General features: G+C 40.4%; 1 protein-coding gene across 5 annotated transcripts in view; it reads left to right on the top strand.

Moving 5' to 3' along the window:
* Positions 1-22,849, top strand: part of SULF1 (sulfatase 1) — a 206,265-nt gene that overhangs the window by 162,714 nt on the left and 20,702 nt on the right. For 4 of the 5 annotated variants that reach the window (XR_009552142.1, XM_060200502.1, XM_060200504.1 and 1 more), the window contains 9 exons: positions 8,786-9,002; positions 11,966-12,218; positions 14,450-14,546; positions 15,286-15,380; positions 15,705-15,770; positions 17,420-17,592; positions 19,475-19,617; positions 19,711-19,834; positions 21,983-22,016. Coding sequence is in view for 4 of the 5 variants with exons in the window: in XM_060200502.1 (XP_060056485.1) it covers positions 8,786-9,002; positions 11,966-12,218; positions 14,450-14,546; positions 15,286-15,380; positions 15,705-15,770; positions 17,420-17,592; positions 19,475-19,617; positions 19,711-19,834; positions 21,983-22,016 (1,202 nt within the window). In the remaining variant the exon portion in view is untranslated. The remainder of the gene's footprint in view (positions 1-8,785; positions 9,003-11,965; positions 12,219-14,449; positions 14,547-15,285; positions 15,381-15,704; positions 15,771-17,419; positions 17,593-19,474; positions 19,618-19,710; positions 19,835-21,982; positions 22,017-22,849) is intronic. The other variant, XM_060200519.1, reaches the window with a different exon arrangement.

Genomic DNA, 22,849 nt, shown 5'->3' with positions numbered 1-22,849 from the left:
CATTTTTTCATGTGTTTCTTGGCCTTTTGGATCTCTTCTGTGGTGAATATTCTGTCCGTGTCCTCTCCCCATTTTTGGATGGGGTTATTTGTTGTCTTGTTGTTGAGTTTGGCAAGCTCTTTATATATTTTGGTTATTAGCCTCTTGTCTAATGTATGGCATGTAAAGATCTTCTCCCATTCTGTGAGGTGACTCTTTGTTTGGGTAGTGGTTTCTTTTGATTTTAATTTGATACAGTCCCATAGGTTTGTAGTTGTGTTAGTCTTCTTTGTAATTGGATTCGTTTCATTGAAGATGTCTTTAAAATTTATGTGGAGAAGAGTTCTGCCAATATTTTCCTCTAAGTATCTGATACTTTCTGCTCTAACATTCAAGTCCTTGATCCACTTGGAATTTACTTTTGTATTTGGTGAAATATAGTGGTTCAGTTTCATTTTTCTGCATGTTCCAATCCATTTTTTCCAACACCATTTGTTGAAGAGACTCTGCTTTCCCCATTGAATAGTCTGGACACCTTTATTAAAGATTATATATCCATAGGTGTGAGGGCTTACTTCCAGGCTCTCAATTCTATTCCACTGGTCAGTGTGTCTATTCATGTTCCAGTACCAAGCAGTTTTGATGACAGCGGCCCTATAATACAATTTGAGATCTGGGAGTGTGATGCCTCCAATTCTGTTCTTTCTTCTCAAGATTGTTTTGGCAATTCTAGGTCTTTTCTGGTTCCAGATAAACATTTGTAGCATTTGTTCTATTCTCCAAAATAATGTGGTTGGGATCTTGATATGGATTGCATTAAATTTGTATATGGCTCTGGGTAGTATATTCATTTTGATCATGTTAATTCTTCCAACCCATGAACATGGAATATCTTTCCACTTCTTTGTGTCTTTTCAATTTCTTTGAGTAGTGACTCATAATTTTCAGTATACAAGTCTTTCACTTCTTTGATTAGGTTTATTCCTAGATATTGTATTGTTCTTGTTGCTATAGTACAAAGAATTGATTTCTGGATTTCTTCTTCTTCTAACTTAGTGTTTGCATAGAGGAATGCCACTATCTTTTGAATGTGAATTTTGTAGCCTGACGCCTTACTTCATTGCCTGATGATTTCCAAAAGCTTCTTGCTGGATTCCTTAGGTTTTTATATGTATACTATCATGTCATCTGCACATAGGGAGAGTTTGACTTCTTCTCTTCCAATCTGTATCCCTTTAATTTCTTGCTCCTGCCTGATTGCTCTGGCAAGAACTTCCAACACTATATTGAATAATAATGGTGATAGTGGGCATCCCTGTCTAGTACCTGATCTGAGGGGAAATGCCGCCAGTTTTTCACCATTGAGTATGATGTTGTCTGTAGGTTTACTATATATAGACTCCACTATCTTCAGGAATTTTCCATCTATTCCCATTTTTTGCCGTTTTGATCATAAAGGGATGTTTACCAATTTTATTTTGTCTTAACTCTGAAAGTCATACTTTTCCCCCTTAAATTATAGCTCAGTCTCTTATAAGTGATCATCCAGATTAAAATCTAAAAGAGAAATCATTTCCTCTTCTGCTTCCTCTTCTTCCTCTCCATTTGCTCTTCAACATCTTATCTTACCGTTTCAAAGAAAATAGGAAATTAATCTTTGTACTTACTTCGTAAGTAACTCTATTTTTTTATATTTACAAGAATCTTTGGTAAGAACTTAACCAGTGACTGGGTTTTTTAAATGGTCTTTTCAGATACTCCAGTGTTGAGATGAAAATGTTAACACATGTAGGTGATGTTTTTCATGATGTTGATGTAGGCATAACCTACCCATCAGGCTATCAGAAAATGTCAGTGTAACTGCTACATCATAAAGAACATGATTTGACCTGCATTATGTCTAAATCCACATAAAATACATCATAATGAAATACTAATCTGTCTATATCTATGTATAAGATTGTTTCTATTCCAATGCTTTCCTGAAAAAGTTGGAATCACATTTTTGCTTCTTAATGAAATGGGCATAAGTAAGTACAACAAAAAATACAAAACATCCTTAGCCAATCTAAGGAAAAGACAAACCTCAAAATGTAGAGATAATAATGACTGTTTAGTGATTATGGCAGGGAGGAAAAATGACTAGTTTTAATACCTACTATTGTGGCAGGTATTTCACATGGACTAGTTTATACCTGTAAATACTTTTACAAACTAGGTATTATATCCATTTTAACTGTAAAGAAAAACAAAGTTCATATTGTAAAGTAACTTTAGAGTTATACAGGTAAAATGGTAACAAAGTAAGTTCAAGCTGAGCTCTGTATGATTCAAAGCCAAACTCTCCCCACTAAGCAATGATTACTATGTTATATGCCATTTACAACTAGGAAATGTTGACCTTAGCAGAAACTGAATAGCCTTCTTAAAAGGTCAACTATAATAGTATTGTTTTATATTAAAATAATGCATCTTTTCCTCTGTTCTCCAAAAACACTCAACAATTTATTCTCTTGACATATTCTTGAGGCCAGAAGCAGTAAGTATTATTTTACCAGATGTGGAATCTGAAAGAACAAAGAGATTCTGAATTTGCTCAAGGCCATAAACTTAGCAGCTAAAGAAAATTAAAATTGAGGTTTTCAGATCCCCTAACCCAATACTTATCTCTATTAAAAATGGCTGCTACTCATCAAGTCTGCATTAGATCAAATGCTTTGTGTGAGGGGGTTAGTGGTGGGGGGAAATACTAACTCCACTACTGAACCTACATACACTAGGTTTTTTTCTTTCATTATATTTTCTTTATTTCCTGTGACCCTGCAAAAGCCTAGCTTATGTGCTGTCTCGCATTCTCTCTTCCCCTCTACATCCCCTTCCCTCTTGATTTCTCTCTACTTTTGTACAATAAATAAATAACTATATAAGGACTCCAGGTCAGTACCTGGCATCAGTAAGTATGTATTAAATGATGAGAATGACGATGATGAAGATACTGTTACATAACTCTTTGAAAGTTATTTCAACTATTCCTCATTAGGATTGATGTTACCAAAATAGTTCTACACTTGGTATTGTAATGACCAGATCTTCCTTTTCCCTCTCTACAGAAAGGTATGTATGTAGCCACCCAGAACACTGAAACAGAAGCACTAAATGAAGTGAGTTGATGCTGAGCTAACTTTAGAGAATGATTCCGAAGCATAAGGCATGACACAGTTCTTGCCCTCACTTTCAAGCTGCCGTGTAGTTGTAAAAGTTGAATGAAATATTAATAATTTAAGCTTTATTTAAATAAATTTCCACAGTTAGTGTGCCTTTTTTGTTGTGCCTTTTTTGTTAGGCCTGTGGCTAAGATGTTGGATGTCCCTGTTTATTTATCTTGGTGGGGATGGGGAGATTTTTATACTGTATCATCAGGCTGGTTTAGTGGCTTTCATATCAAGGTAGTCAATAGAGTGTCCATATTGATGTCAGTATAGTGTCCAGCCTCTGGGAGATAGCAGCACTGGAGAATTCCTTTCTCCTTAGTGTTCAAAGAAAAGGCAGTATTCTCAGCTTTCCACACAACAATACAAGAAATAGTGAGAAATGTTATGCATGTACAAACTATTGTATTTACTGGTGACTGTAAAACATTAGTCCCCCAATAAAGGGGGGGAAATGGTAAAGAAAAGGAAAAGGCAGTATTTATTTCCCTAGTCAGGTACCAATGCACAAGTAGCCCACACAGGGTTTTTTTTTTTTGCCATAAGTCCTAGTGGTCCTTGTTCAATGTCTTCATGCTAGTATTGCAGTTTAATTCCCTCCAAAATTCCCTTCCTCCCACTTTCCTTCCGACCACGTGCTCTGTTTTGTAAATACCAAAATGCCGCCCACTGCCACTGAGCACGGCTTTTTTTTTTTTTTAATTTAATTTTATTTATTAAATTTTTTTTCTCGGGATCTTTTTTTTTTTGGGGGGGGGTGGAATTAATGTTTTACATGCAACAGTAAGTACAATAGTTTGTGCATGCATAACATTCCCCAGTTTCCCATATAAAACAATACAACCCCCACTAGGTCCTCTGAATCCTTCTTGGACCTGTATTCTACCCCAGAGTCTTTTACTTTGGTGCGATACGCCAATTCCATTTAAGGTTCTACTTCTGTTTTCTTTTCTGATCTTGTTTTTCAACTTCGGCCTGAGAGTGAGATCATCCCGTATTCATCCTTCTGTTTCTGACTTATTTCACTCAACATGATTTTTTTCAAGGGTCCATCCAAGAACGGCTGAAAACGGTGAAGTCACCATTTTTTACAGCTGAGTAGTGTTCCATTGTGTATATAGACCACAACTTGCTCAGCCACTCATCTGTGGTTGGACACCTGGGTTGCATCCAGGTTTTGGCTATTACAAATTGTGCTGCCAAGAACATATGTGTACACAGATCTTTTTGGATGGATATGTTGGGTTCCTTAGGCTATATCCCCAGGAGAGGAATTGCACGATCATAAGGTAGGTCCATTTCTAGCCTTCTGAGAGTTCTCCAGACTGTTCTCCACAGAGATTGGACCAATTTACATTCCCACCAGCAGTGTAGGAGGGTTCCTTTGACCCCACACCCTCTCTAGCATTTGCTGCTGTTACCTTTTCTGATATATGACATTCTCACAGGAGTGAAGTGGTATCTCGTTGTTGTCTTGATTTGCATTTCTCTGACAACCAGAGACTTGGAGCATTTTTTCATGTGTTTCTCAGCCTTTTGGATCTCTTCTGTGGTGGATATTCTGTCCGTGTCCTCCCCCCATTTTTGGATGGGGTTATTTGTTGTCTTGTTGTTGAGTTTGGCAAGCTCTTTATATATGTTGGTTATTAAACTCTTGTCTGATGTATGGCATGTAAAGATCTCCCATTCTATGAGGGTTCTCTTGGTTTGGGTAGTGGTTTCTTTTGCTGTGAAGAAGCTTTTGAAGCCTTGAAAGACTCTCCTTCACTCCTGACCATGCTTGTCTGTACCTACTTGTCATTAAATGAGTTATTTAAAAAGTCAAAATTGTAAATTGGCTAGTTTTTAGGTAATTATTTTTTAAACAGTTGTTGTTACTTTAACTCAAACCCTTGAAGTGATGTGTCTCATCTGCTAATCCCATGGCATGCCACAGGAAGCTTGCTGGAATTTATTTTTCTAGCAAGTTGTGGGAGCCTGTGTCGATCAAAGGACTTTAATTTCAGCCAGATTTTTTTCCTCTTAAACACTAGTGGGTCCCTGTGGGCAGTTCAATATCCTGTTGCCCCTGAGTTCACAGGTTAAGCACCACAGGCAATGCGTTCCACTCCCAATTTAGCATCAGCTGCCACTGAGTACAACTTTTTGTGTCCTTAGAATCATTCCCTCTCACCCCTTTTCTATCCACTAACCACGTGTTTCTGCACTCACCTGTGGCTTAGTGAGTTTCTGAAGAACTCCTTGTTGTATTGTCTTGTGTTTCTAGGTGATTTTCATTGCTTTTCCTAGTTGTTTGAGGAGAGCAAAGTAAAATAGCTTCCACATCTCTGGAAGTAGATTTCCAAAGTTTTTGAATCTATGAAAGATTATCTTTATTTGAACAACATTTTCTCCGTTTTTTTTTTCATTTTTAAAGCTCTATGGCACGTAACTGTTCCTTATTGGGGTCATATATCAGTTTCTGAGAACTTTGTCACACCTCAAGTTAATTGGACAAACCCAGGAGTGCCCAAACCTGAACTTAATATCATTGTTCTCCTTATCGAATCACATAACAGTAGAATGGAGGTGTATCCAATTTTAAGACAAGAGTTTATGAAGACTACATTTGGTGAGGCCGGGCAGTGGCACACCTGACTAAACACACCCATTACAGGTGTGCAAGGACCCAGGTTCAAGCTCGTGGTTCTCACCTGCAGGGGGAAAGCTTCATGAGTGGTGAAACAGGGCTGCAGATGTCTCTCTTCCCCCCCTCTCTGTCTCTGTCTCTCTCTCTCTCTTTTTCTCTCTCCCTCCCCTCTCAATTTCTTTCTGTCTCTATCCAATAATACATAAATATATTTTTTAAAAAACAACTACACTTGGTGACTAATCACCTCATTCTATACAGAATTAGGCCCAGGTGTTTTAAATAGAATATATAGTGCTATAAAAGTAGACAAGCTAGTAGGGTTCGCCTACTCACTGAACGAGAGTCATTTTACAGCAGTAGATTTCTAAACCCAGTTTCCTTTCCTTTTTTTAATATTTATTTATTTCCTTTTGTTGCCCTTTTTGTTGTTGTTGTTGTTGTTGTAGTTATTGTTATTGTTGATGTCATTGTTGGATAGGACAGAAAGAAATGGAGAGAGGAAAGGAAGACAGAGAGAAGGAGAGAAAGACAGACACCTGCAGACCTGCTTCACCGCCTGCAAAGCGACTCCCCTGCAGGTGGGGAGCCGGGAGCTGGTCCTTGCACTTTGCACCATGTGTGCTTAACCCGCTGAGCTACCGCCCAACTCCCCAGTTTCCTTTTCTTACCCATACCTGTAATCACATACAGTCTGTCAGGGCTCATCCATTTGAGCTCTAATACGTAGAACTAAATAGAGAGAGAGACCTGCTCCCCCCTTGCTAGGATCCAGCTACAATGAATATATGGAGGCTAAAATGAGATTCTAGTGAAAACCCAGTAAGTACATGTGAGATGTGGGAACTGTGTAGTTAAAGCACAAGGAAAGCTCAGCTAATTCAATACTCACCAGAAGCATAGATTCATGAAGAGAACACAGAATGGCATCAGATCTTGGTCCATCCTGAATTACTGCACATCACTGTGTACATGAGAATCATTCGTCTACTGACCAAGCCATCTGGGACCCGTGGTCAGACTTGACTTAGCATTCTAACAGGATGAGATCCAGATGTCACTGAAAACCAGGAGACAGCTTCATGAATATCAGACTCGTATGTGTAAGATCCTAGTTTCAATTACCAGCACTGAATGGTGTTTTGAGTCCCCCATCCAGTGAAAATAAATTAGAATTTTTGGAAGAAAAAAGTCACCGAAAGTATGGTACACATACTATAAAGTTGAGGGCGGGGTCATTTTATATGATATACGTAAGAACATTTATATATATATTTGAAAATCTGTAATTGGCCCAGTAAATGATCTTTCATAGCTTATTGTTTGGCCACAACTTAATGATATGTCCATTCAAGGCAAACTGTCAATAAAAAATACTCAGATAAAGTAGGTAGAAAAAAGACAGAAGTTTAAAACATTTTATTAAAGCATGTTGTAGCAAGCATGGGCAACGTAAATTAAAGTCACTATGCTTCTGAAATCAGCATTTCAAAGAAGAGGAAGGTAGAGAACTAAAAAGGGGGGAGGAATACTATTTTTAAGTAAGGTACAAAGGAGCCCTTGAAATGACACCCAGTGAAGTGCTAGTTTTTTGTGAAGCCTGGGGGACACTGAGCCCTGAAGCTACATGAGTCATAATGATTCAGAATTGAACCCAGGGGCCCTGTGGTGGCACACAGACTAGAGCACACATGTTACAATGAGCAAGGACCCAGGTTCAAGCCACCAGTCCCCACCTGCGGGGAGATTGGGGAGCTTCACAAGCGCTGAAGCAGCACTACAGGCCTCTCTCTCTCTCTCTCTCCCTCCCTCCCTCTTTATCTCCACCTTCACTCTCATCCTCTCTCTCTCTATCCAATAAATAAGTAATAATAGGGAGGCTGATGGTAGCACAATGAGTTAAGCACACATGGCGTGAAGCACAAGGACCAGCGTGAAGATCCCAGTCTGAGCCCCCCCAGCTCCCCACCTGCAGGGGGGTCTCCTCATAGGCAGTGAAGCAGGTCTGCTGGTGTATGTATTTCCCTCCCCCTCTCTGTCTTTACCTCCTCTCTCAATTTCTTTATGTCCTATCCAACAACAACAACAACAATGGCAACAATAACAACAACAAGGGCAACAAAATGGGAATAAAAATGGCCTCCGAAAGCAGTGGATTTTGTAGTACAGGCACTGAGCCCCAGTGATAACCCTGGAGGCAAAAGTAAATAAATAAATATTTAAAAAATGGAGGAAAATGAACTTTAAAATAAAAAAAAAAACTGGAAAAAAAATAACCCTGCAGCATCTGCATCAGGCTGTGGAAAATGCAGTGCCCAGTTCCTGTGCAAATCTGAGAAGATGAACAATGTCTCTCCAGCAGCCAGTTCTGCTGGAGTGTGTGGTATTTATAGTAGGGTTTTTGTTTGGTTTTTTTTTTTTCAAGGCAGAAAAGAAAACCTGGCATAGGCACACATGCTAGTATCTGAGGAACCTGAAAGTTGGCTTAGCCTGTGATAGAGTCAGATGAAATTCATCTCTGTCTTCCTCGGGTGCCACTCTCCCCTGGCTCACGTGAGAAATCTGGGGGCAGAGAACAAAGCAGTCATGTTTGTGTTTCCAGAGAAGAGAAGAGGTATGGTGGAAACAGTTCTGACAGCTGTGCTCTGTGGCTTGGTGAGTTAAGGGCTTTTACACATTTCATTCAAGACTCTGTTTAGTCTGCATGCTGAGGATTTATATATCAATTTTTGGCTCTAGTGTCATGGAGGTAGTTCTGATTTCCAGTGATTTCCTTGTCATCTGTATTTGCCAACAGTGAAAGAAATAGCTAGGGGGACTTGTGGCAGGGTCATTTAAAAGCTGCCCTTTCTTCTTGTGCTCTTGGTTAACGATGTCGCCAGTGTTTCTAAAAGCTGAGGCCCCCTCGGCATTAATAAGAAACATCTGGGTCTGGATCGGTAAGCCGCTTTCACGTGGACTTTTGCAGAAGTGGCAGTGCATCGAGGATACATCTGGCAAACTGCGAATTCACAAGTGTAAAGGCTCCAGCGACCTGCTCACCGTCCGGCAGACCACGCGGAACCTCTACTCTCCGGGCTTCCCAGACAAGGATAAAGAGTGCAGTTGCGGGGAGCCTGGCTATCGAAGCAGCAGAAGCCAGAGGAAGAATCAAAGGCAGTTCCTGAGAAACCAGGGGACTTCCAGTAAGCTTCTCACTGGGACCATGTACTCGGGCTGCAGGGCAAGACCTCCAGGGATAAATTTCAACGGAAGGCATGCTCCTGCATTTCAAATGCCCTCAGTGCAAAAAGAAGCGATAACATCACCTGTATGTTGTTTTTCACTTAGGCACAGAATAAAAAGCTACTCCACATCAGGCAGTGACTCACCCAGTTGAGCACAAACATTACCATGCACAAGGACCCGGGTTCAAGCCCTTGGTCCCTATATGCATGGGGGAAAGCCTCACAGTAGTGACACGGTGCTGAAAGTGTCTCTCTTTCTCTCTCCTATCTCCCCTTTCCCTCTCATATTTCTTTGCACTATCAAATAAAATACTACAAAAAAGAAAATATATTCTGTAAAAAAGCACTAGACATAAAATATACCACTTTCATAAGAGAGCAATAAAAGGGTAAAAAGTGTCAGGGGGGGTGGGGTAAAGAATATAGAGCTCAGATAAATTTTACTCTGTCATAATGCTAATCTCCTGATGGAAAAATTCTAAGTTCCTGAAAGGGAATAATGTACCTGAGACATATTCCCAGGTTCTTGTTTTTATTGAAATGATGAATTCAAATTGAAAAGAGAGAAAGAGTAAGAGTGAGATACAGAATGAGAGTAGAAGAAAGGGAGGAATGAATAAAGGAAATATAAAATTTAAGCTTCTAGTTCTCATGTATTTGATGCACACAAGCACTTTAAAAATATAGATAGGTATCTTATTTACTGAAAGGGTCAAACTAGTTGAACTTAATATGAAGCACACTAGCTCAAATTTTCTCCATAAAAATTTATCAGGCACTTATGAAATAGCTAGAATTGATTTATAGATAAAAATTTGCCTGTTGCCTTCCACAAAAAAAGAGTCTAGTGCCATCTAGTGGCTTAATATGATAAATGACTCATTTCTGTGGTAATTTCTAGATAGATTTGGAAACAAGCATTACATTCATTTTCTTTTCTTTTCTTTTTTAATCCAAAAAGTGGAAGCCCTTTGAGCAACTTTCATCCTGAATCCTACAGATGAATTTCAGGGGAACATAAGATATCTACCATTTATTTCAGGGAGTTCATCTTTTTCAACAAATTCTTAAAGGAGACCATAATTGAAAACCCTGAGAACTATTGATTTTGGAACTTGCGCTTTCCTCTTTGGAGGAAATACTGTATTTCACAAGGCATACAAAAATCCCAGTTAAAACCAACAGAGGATCTCAGTTGTGACTCCTTCTTTCATAAAGGCTGGTTATAAGCATTCCGAGGCAGCCTTTTCTCTCTCAGGAAGCACAGGGGAGGTGGCACAGTGGAAGCAATATGTTGCTCACCAAGCCCTGGCTATAAGAAGCATTGGTTGTTTTTTTCTTGTTTGTTTGTTTGTTTTTTGGTCAGTGTTGCCCACGAGCTGGTGAAATCTGGGAAATTTGGGGTCACTATTGATTCTCAGTATTGGAGCTTGTGTCAACCATCGCACAGCCAGGATGGCTGAGAGGCCAGACGGCGATGTCAGCACAGACCCTGTGTGAATCTGATGAGCAGGAGCAAGTCTTAAAGTTCTTTGTAAGCACAGCAGGACCCTGCAGTGGGCTCGGTGGGCTACAGTGAACAGAAAGCACACCAGCCTCCTCACATCGTCATCTATTTTAGCTGCCTTATAAGACCTTTTGCAAAAGCTAATTTTTTTTTCTTAGAGAAGTCTTATTTCTGCAAATAGGAAGTGCCTCAAGAATTTTGCCTTTCTCAAAAAGCAACAGTACAGAAATATCATGGTCTCAAGAATCTGAGAGATTATAGTAATAATGCCCAAAGCTACTGATGGTATAAACTTATAAAATTCAGGTAGCACCAAACGTTTCTCTGCTTCCACCCATAAAGAAGGATAAGAACAAATTTAGGAACCTGTTCTGATGGCTTGGCAAAAAACTTTATGTAAGGATTCGCTGTAATCCTGTCTTGTTTGTTTGTTTTGCTACTGCCTGGGCTTCACTGCTTCAGGCCAAGGACAACTCCCCCCCCCCCCAGATAGAAAGAGACAGAAAATAAGAAAGATAACACAACACTAAAACTCCCCACAGTGCCATGAAGAAGGAAGGGTGCCTGGGCAAGTGTGCCAATCTCCCCAGCTCAATGCCTGTCCTTTAAGATGATGGGTTAGTAGCTGGGAAAATTGCTTAGTGGTAGAGTGTAAGACTCGTATGTTTGGGGTTCCAGGTTCGGTCCCCATAACTGTATATGCCAGCCCTGAATGCTCTAATGGTACCCCCTTTCCCATGTATAAAAGTAAAAATAACACAACCAGGGAGATGCTTAGCTAGTAGTGTACAGGACTTGCTGTTTGAAGCTTCGTGTTTGATTCCTGATACCACGTGAACTGGAGTAGTTCTGGCCTCTCTCTCCCTCTCTCTCTCTCTCTCTCTCTCTCTCTCTCTCATGCATTTAAATATCTCTAGCTCATAGAAAATAAAGTTTTAAAAATTAGTAAGCCATTTCAAAAAAGAGTGGATAAAAGTATAAGGTGAGTGATACTCGATACTTAATAGATGATGGTAGTTCTTCTCAGTAATACTGTGGTTTTCTGTATAGTTTTACCCAAACTGGCTGCCTTAGCAATTCATATTGAAAACTCCGCGTAGAAATCTACAACCTGCCACAGGTAGGCAGGATCTTAGAGCAGGATCTTCCCACCTCAGTTGAGAGCTGAGGGCCTGAGGCTCAGGGAGGCAATGGTGTCCATCACACCGATTGAAATGCACTGGCAAAGCCAGGATGGGATTCCACCTTGAGTTCCAGTGGGTTAAACACTGCCCCATTGAAAATTCAGTATGTCCTATTTCCCCTTCCCTAAATGCATATCAACTTAGTGATCATCCCCCCTCCCCACCCCACCCCCCCAGCCCCTTAAATGACATCCAGACATTGGTGCTAATTCATCTGTCCTTGTTTCTAGAGTACAAGCCCAGATTTGTCCATACTCGGCAGACCCGTTCCTTGTCGGTCGAGTTTGAAGGTGAAATCTATGACATAAACCTGGAAGAGGAAGAATTGCAAGTGTTGCAACCAAGAAACATTGCCAAGCGCCATGATGAAGGCCACAAGAGACTAGGAGGTCGACAGGCTGCTAGTGGTGGCAACGAAGATGTAATGCTGGCAGACACTGGCAATGCCGTGGCCCTGCCCACCACCGTCCGAGTGACACACAAGTAGGATGGCTTTAGATTTCATCAGGGTTGAGTTCAATCACACACATACACACAATATAATCCCTCCCCCCTACTATTACTGAGCAAGTCATAGTGGGAATGTCCTACAAAACAACTGGGCCTTAAAGAAGTAGTGAAGGCTATAAAGAGACCATTAATTTGCACGTGTGTTTTGAGTTCAACTCTACCTTAAGGCTCATCAGCTGGGCATCTAGCCAGGGCGAATCCATCACATCTTATTTTATCCAGTGTGGATTTCCACTCCTGAGCAGATTGCTTTCTGAGAGTCTAGAAAAACAGATGGGAGTCATTCCCAGCATGTGTATAATAGGTTGGGAATGGACATAAAGTGTAGAAATAACTCACCTGTCCAGATGTGAAGAGCAAAGCTGACTTGGGAGTGACGGGACGACCCCACCTCCAATCCCCCAGCCCGATACACATACAACTTCAGTGAGCTGCCTGGGTTCTCCCCTTTCTTCCAGAATCTATTCAGCTCTCCTACAATGCGCTGCTTTCTCAGTTTATGAGCAAGATGTTTGTTTTCTCTTTCGGTTCATGTTGAATAGGTAGGGTGCCATGATATCAACAGGTTACATGCTGCCATTAGTCATTATTGCTATATGCAAAAATATTTAGATCAGAATTATTGGTTCTGTGTATGATTTATTCACCTCCATTTCCCACCTGCCCTCTGTTTCTGGGGCTACTTCTTTGCTTCCAATATAATGGGGTACTTAAGGACGGATGGCTCATTGTAACAAAACTAATGAAATTAATCCCTTTCTAGCTACTTTTTTTTTTACTTTTATTTTTTATCTATTACTGGGCAGAGACAGAGAAATTGAGAAGAGAGGTGAAGCTAGAAAGGGAGAGAGACAGAGAAACCTGCAGCCCGGCTTTACTTCTCATGAAGCTTTCCCCCTCAAGATGGAGACCAGGGGCTTGAACCTGTGTCCTTGAACACTGTAATGTGTACGCTTAACTAGGCATGCCACCTTGTCCTCTAGCTGCATTTTTAAACAAGTTACTTCTAGTCAACTATGAAGCCATATATATATGTATTTTTTTTTTCCTACCAGAGCATTGCTCAATTCTGGCTTATGGTGGTGCTGGGGATTGAACCTTGGAGCTCAGAACCTTAGTCTTAAAAGTTACTTGCATAATGATTATTCTATCTCCTTAGCCCTGTTCCTACAATATTTAATTGGACTTTCAAAATTATATAGCTCGTATCTGGACATAAGGGCGTGAATATTGACTGATGTTTTGAAAGGTTGTTCTTCGCAGAGCACACTTCCTTTGCCCATGCCAGTTATTAGAAGACATTTTTAATGTCTATTTATGACTTAGCTCCAAACTACTATTTCCTTTTTTTTTAAATCTATTTATTATTGGCTAGAGACAGAGAGAAATTGAGAGGGGAGAGGGAGATAGAGGAGGAAACAGAAAGAGAGACACCTACAGACCTGCTTCACCACTCATGAAGCTTTACCCTTGCAGGTGGGGACCAGGGGCTTGAACCTGGGTCCTTGTGCACTGAAATCTATACGTTTTACCAAGTGCACCACCACCCAGCCCCTCCAAACTACTATTTCTAACCATGTTGAGTAATTAAGTCCCATATGCTCTGTGTATGTGTGTGTGTGTGTGTGTGTGTGTGTGTGTGTGTGTGAGAGAGAGAGAGAGAGAGAGAGAGAGAGAGAGAGAGAGAGAGGAGGGAGAGGGAGAGGAATGCTGCTTCTCCAGCTGCTTCTCCATTTGTGATTGATTTTATTATTTATTTATTTACCTTCCTTGTTTTGTCTATAGAACCAAGAATCAAACCCAGGGCTTCATACATGCATGCAAAGCATGTTTATTTCCCTGGTCCCCTTCATTTTTTTTCTATACAAGAAGATAGGCCAATTTCTTTTTTTTTTATTTATTTATTCCCTTTTGTTGCCCTTGTTGTTTTATTGTTGTAGTTATTATTGTTGTTGTCATCGTTGTTGGATAGGACAGAGAGAAACGGAGAGAGGAGGGGAAGACAGAGAGGGGGAGAGAAAGATAGACACCTGCAGACCTGCTTCACCGCCTGTGAAGCGACTCCCCTGCAGGTGGGGAGCCGGGGTTCGAACCGGGATCCTTATGCCGGTTCTTGTGCTTTGAGCCACCTGCGCTTAACCCGCTGCGCTACAGCCCGACTCCCGATAGGCCAATTTCTAACATTTGACTACTTATTTTTTCAGGTGCTTTATTCTTCCAAATGATACAATCCATTGTGAGAGAGAACTGTATCGATCAGCCAGAGCCTGGAAGGATCACAAGGCATACATTGATAAAGAGGTTAGCCGTGACTCTAAATTAGTTTTATATATATATAATTTTTTAATATTTATTTATTTCCCCTTTTGTTACACTTGCTTTTTAATTGTTGTTGTAGTTATTATTGTTGTTGATGTTGTCATTGTTAGATAGGACAAAGAGGAATGGAGAGAGGAGGGGAAGACAGAGGGGGAGAGAAAGACAGACACCTGCAGATCTGCTTCACCGCCTGTGAAGCGACTCCCCTGCAGGTGGGGAGCCTGGGGCTGGAACTGGGATCCTAACACTGGCCCTTGCACTTTGTAGCACATGCTTTTAACCCGCTGTGCTACCACCCAACTCCCGTGCCTCTAAATTAGAAGATAGATTCAAATCCAAGCTTTGTTCCCCTAGCTCTGATATGTCCAGGGGACATGTCATGCTTCATCTTTTTATAATTATATGGAAATGGAACAGCATGGTATCTGCCCTTGTCCAGGGAAAGTCCTAACAGAAAGACAAAATAAAATGTGAGAATGCATAAGGGAATGATTCTCCGGCCTTTTGAAATCTCTAAGAAAGTGATCCAGAGATAAGATATCTATTAAGGGTTGTCAAGAACACAGAGGCAGGCATAATCTATGCCTGTTTGAGTTCCAAATAGGCTCATTTCAGAAGAATAACTGTAGCTGTGGGATACAGAAAAGAAGGCAGAAAGAAAGGCACTTAGTAGAGAAAATATTGATCTTAATATGTCATTGTTCAAATTCATACTTTCCAGATTGAAGCTTTGCAAGACAAAATTAAGAATCTGAGAGAAGTGAGAGGACATCTGAAGAGAAGAAAGCCTGAGGAGTGTGAGTGTGGTAAGCAGAGGTGAGTGTGGGTCCCTCCTGCTGGCCCCTTCCAAACTCACTTCTACAAAAACTCTGATGATTAGCACTAGGCTTGCTCCAGTCTTTAACCAATAGAAATTTTAATACATCAAATTCAGGATCATTGGTTGTAAAGACCTAAGCAACATCAAATGCAATGTCATATAGCTAAGTACAACACTTCTAATATGGCACATTAAGCTCAGCCAATTACAATGAAGTGAGTTCTTCAATTTTGCTGTCCTTTTCTTACATTTTTGTAAGAGGAACTCTTTAACTAAATGAATGATTATGAAGATTGCCTTTATGCTCTTCTTGCCTGCAGTTATTACAACAAGGAAAAAGGTGTCAAAAAGCAAGAGAAGTTAAAAAGCCATCTTCACCCGTTCAAGTAAGTGACTGTTTCCTTCATCTGAGGGGAGAGAAAAGCTGTCCACTGGATATATGGGAAAGGTCTTGGGAACTCCAGTGTTCCAAACAAGTAGATTTAACTAAAACGGCATGTAGCCTAAGAGGTTGAAAGCAAAACCAAATGACCAGGAAGGTGTTTCTGGGTAATTTGTGGGCTTGGTGTGCAGAGTTCTGTTCTAACTCTGTATGTGCTTTCTGCCAATCCCTGAACCCGAGTTTTGTTTGTTTGTTTGTTTGTTTTATATATAGTAACTTTATGTATTTCACATAAGATAGACCGAGTGTTACACTGAGCAAGTCAAACACTAATGTGATGCCTGATTTCAAGCTGGAAACATTAAGCGTGAGAGGTCTATGTTCTTCCTGCTTATTAGAGTTAGACTTTTGATGATGAACTCAATGTTGAATATATAGCTAATTATAACCATGCATAATTATATATAACTACCAATGCTGTAATGCAATGTTTTGAACCTGAGTTTTAGTCCACTCACTGATTTCTCAGGACAGTGATTAGCTATGAACTCTGTTGATTAGGTTCCTGTATTTAGAAAAAAAAGCCTGCGACCACATTACATTCTGAAAGCTAGAAAGAATGTGCATTTATTTGTATTATCTTTATTTATTTATTGGGTAAAGACAGAGAGAAATTGAGGGGGAGGAGATAGGGAGGGAGAGAGACAGAGAGACACTTGCAGCACTGCTTCACCACTCGTGAAGCTTTCCCCCTGCAGGTGGGGACTGGGGACTTAAACTTGGGTCCTTGCACAGTATAACATGTGCACCACTGCCTGATCCCCCCCCTTTTTTAGATAATAGTAAAATTTACATGTGAAGAAGATTTTATAGTTGATTTTCAACAAAATGTAAACACATTATAAGAAAAAGGGAAAATATTTCCTTTTTAAGATTATTTTGTAGGATTTACCAAAGAATTTGAGATCCCTCTAGTCCACGTTAGCCGGTCTAGCCAACCCTGAATGTATGAGTGATAGACGCTGAACAATCAGGAAGTTAAGTCATTTGTCCAGACAGAGGCATCCAAATATTCACATGGACATTTTATTTCTGTGAATGTTTACATCCAAATACTGAGGCTGTTAAATCTTAGCCAAGTTCTCTAATTGAGTTGTTGCTTAATGAGGTTGTCTTCACTGTTGTTTACTATATTTTGGCCTCCTTGAAAAGCAAATCTCCTCTACTATTATATATGTTTTATCATGCATCTAAACGTATAGGTAAAGTTTGTAGAAATCCTTTTTAATTGATGAAGGGCTTTGTCATAGTTAAAATACAGATGTTGTGTAATAATGCATATCTGAAATATAAATACTGTTGCAATGCAATGTTAGCTTCAGTGTGATTATTTTGTAGAAATTCCCTCCTGAGATCAGAGGAATAGCTCATTCAGCCGGGAACCTGCCTTGCCATGCACATGATCTAGCTTTTAGTCCCGCGTCATGTGGAAGTGCCATGGCACTGTGTGCAACTCTGGCGCTGTTCTCTCTCTCTCTCTCTCTGTCAAAAAACAGCCAGAGGCCAGTCAGCTTATGCATGTGTCAGGTCCTAATTCATAAAAATAAACAAACAATAAAATAAAAAAATGATAGCTAACTTCTCTTGGAATAGGGAAGCAGCTCAAGAAGTAGACAGCAAACTGCAGCTCTTCAAGGAGAACCGGCGGAGAAAGAAAGAAAGGAAGGAGAAGAAGCGCCAGAGGAAGGGGGAGGAGTGCAGTCTTCCAGGCCTCACCTGCTTCACACATGACAACAACCACTGGCAGACGGCCCCCTTCTGGAATTGTAAGTTATCCATCCAGATCCCACTTTCTGCTGCCACCCAGAGATAGTGAGTTAACTTACAGTAGGAATTTAGCAGTAGAAAGTCAGGAAAGCATCCTATTATTTTCTATACTGACAATCAATTTAGAGAATAAAGTGCTTTTTAAAAAAAAGTTTGGTAGGGACCAGGGAGATAGTGCAACAATGGTATTGTAGACTTTTATGCCTAGAGCCCCAGAGATTCCAGGTTCAATCCCTATCCTAGTACTGTATGCCAAAGCTGAGCAGTGCTCCTGCCTCTCTTTCTCTCTCAGGGAAATAAATGAAATCTTCTGGAAAATTGACATTTTACTTGAAAATATCAAGCTTTCCCTGGGTTTTTCTCCTGGTCATGTTATTTCACACAGAACCCAGTTCCTGACAGAGTTCCAACCTCAGAAAATCTGCTAAATCACTAATAAATGTCCTCCAAATATATTTGTACTCCAAATTTATTTTGGTTTTGCCTTATTTCAAGTATATATATATATGTATATGTATATGTATATGTATATGTATATGTATATGTATATGTATATATATTAAAGTAAGCACTTCTAAACTGCAGGGACTATATTCTATTTATTCTTAGCACTTCCAGTGGCTAGTATTCTACTCATAGAATAAGGATTCCACTGTTTGGTTTCACATAGAAAGGCCAAGGATATGGAAACATAACAACTGTGCTTTTGGAGAATTGCTGCTCTAAGTGGTCTGTGCACAATGTTCCATGAGGTCATATAGAAAGAAATCCCTTAAACTCCAACAAGGGCAACAAAAGGGAAACTAAATAAATAAATAAATAAACAAAATTTAAAAAAAAAAAGAAAGAAATTTCTTAAACTCTTGTGACATTGATTGAAGACTTGCCGTTCCATGGAGTAGTGGCAATGTAGAGTCTTCTTGTTGAAAAGAACACACGAACACATGAGGGTCAGTATTTCTCAAACTGAGATTTGAGGATGTGAGGGTGATCTGGCTGTGACATCTGTCAACCCATTGATCACCGGGGTTGATTCGGCTAATCTGGCTGGCTAGGCAAGTGTCCCCTTCCTCCCTCACCGCTCCATGTACGTCCCTCCTGAAGCTGCACAAAGAGAACCGCCTTCCCCAAATAGAGGCAGCTCTGTGTTCAGTGGAGAGTACGCGAGTAGCTGCACTCCCCATGCTAGAACCTCCAAACAAGCTCTCAAATCAAGATTTGGAAACTCCCAGGAATTCACAGACCATTCTTGGGGAAATCTAGAGCCTACCATAGTATTTTTTTTTATTGTAACATTGCCAGAGTGCTGTTCAGCTCTGGCGTATAGTGGTGTCAGGAAGTGAACCTGGGGACTCAGAATTTCAGGCATGAAAATTTGTTCTGCAAATCACTGTTAACTCCACACTCTGGACTATCTTTGTTTTATCTTTTCTTTTTCATGTTTCTGATCAGTGCCTGTGTGCACTGATGTTCAGAGCCTTTAACTTTTAATGTTTTTTTAAAAGGATATGGGGCTCTCTAGGGGTAATTCAGGTTGTTGGGGTTCTGTTCTCTGCTGGGCTCTGGGATGAGCATTAGAGAATACAGTAGGCAAGAAGGATCTCATTCTCTGCCCTCCAGACATATATTCAGGAAGGAGGGAGAAGGAAGAAGGAAAGAAAGGAAAAGAAAAGGCTCTAAATTTTCTTTTTTCACTGAAATCTCTATTATGGCAGGAGAAGAGAGGGAACCATCACTGTTTTAATGTTCAGTCACATAATCTTTGCAAGGAAAAAAATGGGAATGCAAAATGCAAAGTAAAGGAAATATCAGAATGTCTAAGCCCGCCTGCATTTTTTTTTCATTCTTTCTCTGGTTTTTGTTTGTTTGTTTTACCAACAGTGGGATCCTTCTGTGCTTGTACAAGTTCTAACAATAACACCTACTGGTGTTTGCGTACAGTTAACGAGACACATAATTTTCTTTTCTGTGAGTTTGCAACTGGATTTTTGGAGTATTTTGATATGAATACAGATCCTTACCAGGTAAGTCAATATACTTTCATTTTATAGAAATTGTTGAAAAGAGAATGGATAAGCAGAGTATTAAACATATGATCCTCGCCTCCCCATACACAGCTCACAAATGCGGTACACACAGTAGAACGGGGTATTTTGAATCAGCTTCATGTACAACTGATGGAGCTCAGAAGCTGTCAGGGGTATAAGCAGTGCAACCCAAGACGAAAAGGCCTTGAAGTCGGTAAGGAAAAGAAGTGTTTCCTCTATTACCTTGAACATTCTTTATGTGAGCAAAGGTTTTACTCTTGTTTTGATTTGTTCTGTTTGCCTTTGTGACACTTATATGCACAGAAAGTTTGGGGTACCTACCAGGGGAAGTTTTCTAGGCAATTCCAAACAAAATTTGCTAAGATTAACTTTGGGTACACTAATGAAAACTTTTGACATACCAAGAAACTTGGCGAACATCTCATTCCAGTCTCTCCCGCGGGTTTTTTTTTTTTTTTTTCAGTAAACCTCAATTCCTGATGGAAACATCCATTAGAAGATGGGATGAAAGCTTTAGGGATTTATTTATTATTGCTATCAACAGTCATAAGATATACTGTAGGAAAACCAGGATACTCTTATTTTTAAAAGCATTTTGGACAGAAACACACAATTCCCTGTTTCTGCTTATCACAGTTTAGAGATTTCCCATTTGGACCCCTGCCCACAACATAGTGAAAAGGATTTCTTTCATGAGTACTTCCCATTGGAAATTAGAGATATTTGAGCAATTTAGTGTTTGGGGGTGAAAAAGTACAAGTGAGCCTGCGTGGAATCAGCCAGATGTTCCTTCTTTGCTTTGTATTGCTTGACTTATTTCTGCTTTGACCCATAAGGATACAGTTCTTGTCAGTGACTGTCTTATTTAGCTCTTTCCTAATGAGAAAGTGAGGATGCTTATTTTCTCATAATTCCTGTAGAACTGTTAGTACTAGCTGCCCTGGAAAGGAAGAGGAAAGGAGTTGGGCAGTAGCGCAGCGAGTTAAGCGCAGGTGACACAAAGTGCAAGGACCAGCTTAAGGATCCCGGTTTGAGGCCATGGATCCCCACCTGCAGGGGAGTCGCTTCACAGGCAGTGAAGCAGGTCTTCAGGTGTCTATCTTTCTCTCCCCCTCTCTGTCTTCCCCTCCTCTCTCCATTTCTCTCTGTCCTATCCAACAACGACAACAATAAAACAACAAAAGAGAATAAATAAATTTAATTTAATTTAATTTTTAAAAAAAAGGAAAGGAAGAAGAAAAAGCTAAAGTTGGCATAGACACAAGCATCAGCACAGCCTGCCTGCACCAGAAGGGTAACGAGCTGGGCTCGCAGGTGATGGGGGGCACTTTGCAGGAGTGTTTGCAAACTCACCGGTGCAGCTGAGTAACCCTGGTGTCCTTACAGGCTGCATCTTTGTATGTCCCATGCAGAGACAGTGTCACCAACAATAAAAGAAGGCAGCTCTCTGGATCATATGGTTTGGGGAAGGGAATATCACAAAATGATAACCATTACCACCTGTCATTTCCATCATTGTAGAGATCTGAAGGCTTTCTCGCTAGAAGAATCTTGAATGAAATTATAAACCCTGTGAGAGAGAACCCACCTCAGCTATCTGTCCACACTGCTCAGTTAACACCTTAGTGGGATTAGTTGCCAGGCAGACCAGGTCAGTCTTGACAGTCATTGACCTCACTCAGCTCAGATCTTTTCAAATATTCTGCTTATCTGTGGATCTATTGACCTTTTCCTCAAATCTTATAAAAGAAGAAGAAGAAAACAAACAAACAAAAAATCCCACTAAGATCTAGGAACTAAGTCCATTAATAGAGGTATGAGAAACATGATATCCAGATAATTTCCCCCCAAAGAACATGGCATTTTGATTGGTGATGACATAGCACCTCTGCTTAGGGAAATCTGATTTAGTCCCTAATGGTGAAAGGTCACACCAGGTGGAACCAGATGCTGCTGTTAAGTTTCAAGTCCTGCCCTCCCTTCTAGATGAGTCCCAAGAGAGATGGCTGATGGTCTGCTTTCCTGTCTGAAAATAATGAAGGTTTAAATATTACTGAGCTCTACTGGAACTTCTAGAAAAATCTATTAACTGAACTCTCCTCCTCTTTTCTCATCCCCACCCATCTTTTCATGTGGACACTCTTAAACCTTTATATTTACAGCTTTCAATCTTAATTTGAACCTGTCTGATAGAAACGTTCTGCTGGACTTTGGCACAATCTATATCTAACCCCGTATATTTCTTTCTAGGATTTAGATGTTGTGCATGGAAAACTACATAAAGAATCGTTTTGTGAATTCTAAAGCTAACATAAATTACTCTTGTATTTTCCTATATCAGGAAATAAAGATGGAGGAAGCTATGACCTACACAGGTATCCACTTTTTTATTCTCTCCCACAGCTTCTTTCCCAATAATTGCATGATCCAGCCATTTCCAACTAACTTCTGTTTCTTATCACATCCCCCAGAGCATAACTTGGGGTGCCTGCATGTTGCTAACAGCATTCTCCACCATGTTATGCCATTGGTTACAGCTCTATTATTTTGCTTTCAAATCAGCTCGCTCTCACAACACGATGTTCCTCAGAGCATTTGCTCACTCCCATGCTTGTTTGCTTGTTGGGTGATGCCGTTAAGCATGGAATGATATAAAGTGGGGGAAAAGGGAGTAAAAAAGGACCAAGGAGGCCAGGCCCTGGCACACCTGGTTAAGCTCACACATTCTGGGTTCTTCAGAAACAGAGTTTGGCCCAAAATTGGACCCTAGAAGTTACAGAAAGACAAGGGGGGGAATGTGAGGTTAGAGAAAAGCCCTGGATATTGAGAACAGCCATTAACCCAAAAACAACTGTTCCTTATTCTGCATAAATATTTCCACCTGCACCCACCCTGCGATAACTATAAAAAGGGGGGATGAAGAATGATCGTGGTGGCAGACTCTCCCCTTGCTTGGAAGGGTGTCGGCAGCCCAAGCTTAAGCTTGATAATAAAGGCTCTTGCTATTGCCTGTGATTCTGGTCTTCTTTGTGTTAGATCGGGACTCGAACTTCTGGGTATAACAAGAACCCAGGTTCAAGCCCCTGGTCTCCACCTGCAGGGCGAAAGCTTCATGAGTGGTGAAGCAGGGCTCCAGGTGTCTCTGCTTCTTTTTCTCTCTTATCTCCTCCCTCTCAGTTTCTGTCTCTACCCAATAATTAATAGTGAT

The sequence above is a fragment of the Erinaceus europaeus genome, chromosome 1, assembly GCF_950295315.1.
Source record: "Erinaceus europaeus chromosome 1, mEriEur2.1, whole genome shotgun sequence".
NCBI lineage: Eukaryota > Metazoa > Chordata > Mammalia > Eulipotyphla > Erinaceidae > Erinaceus > Erinaceus europaeus.
Note: the sequence above shows the minus strand (reverse complement) of the source record. Positions and strands in the feature narration are given on the sequence as shown.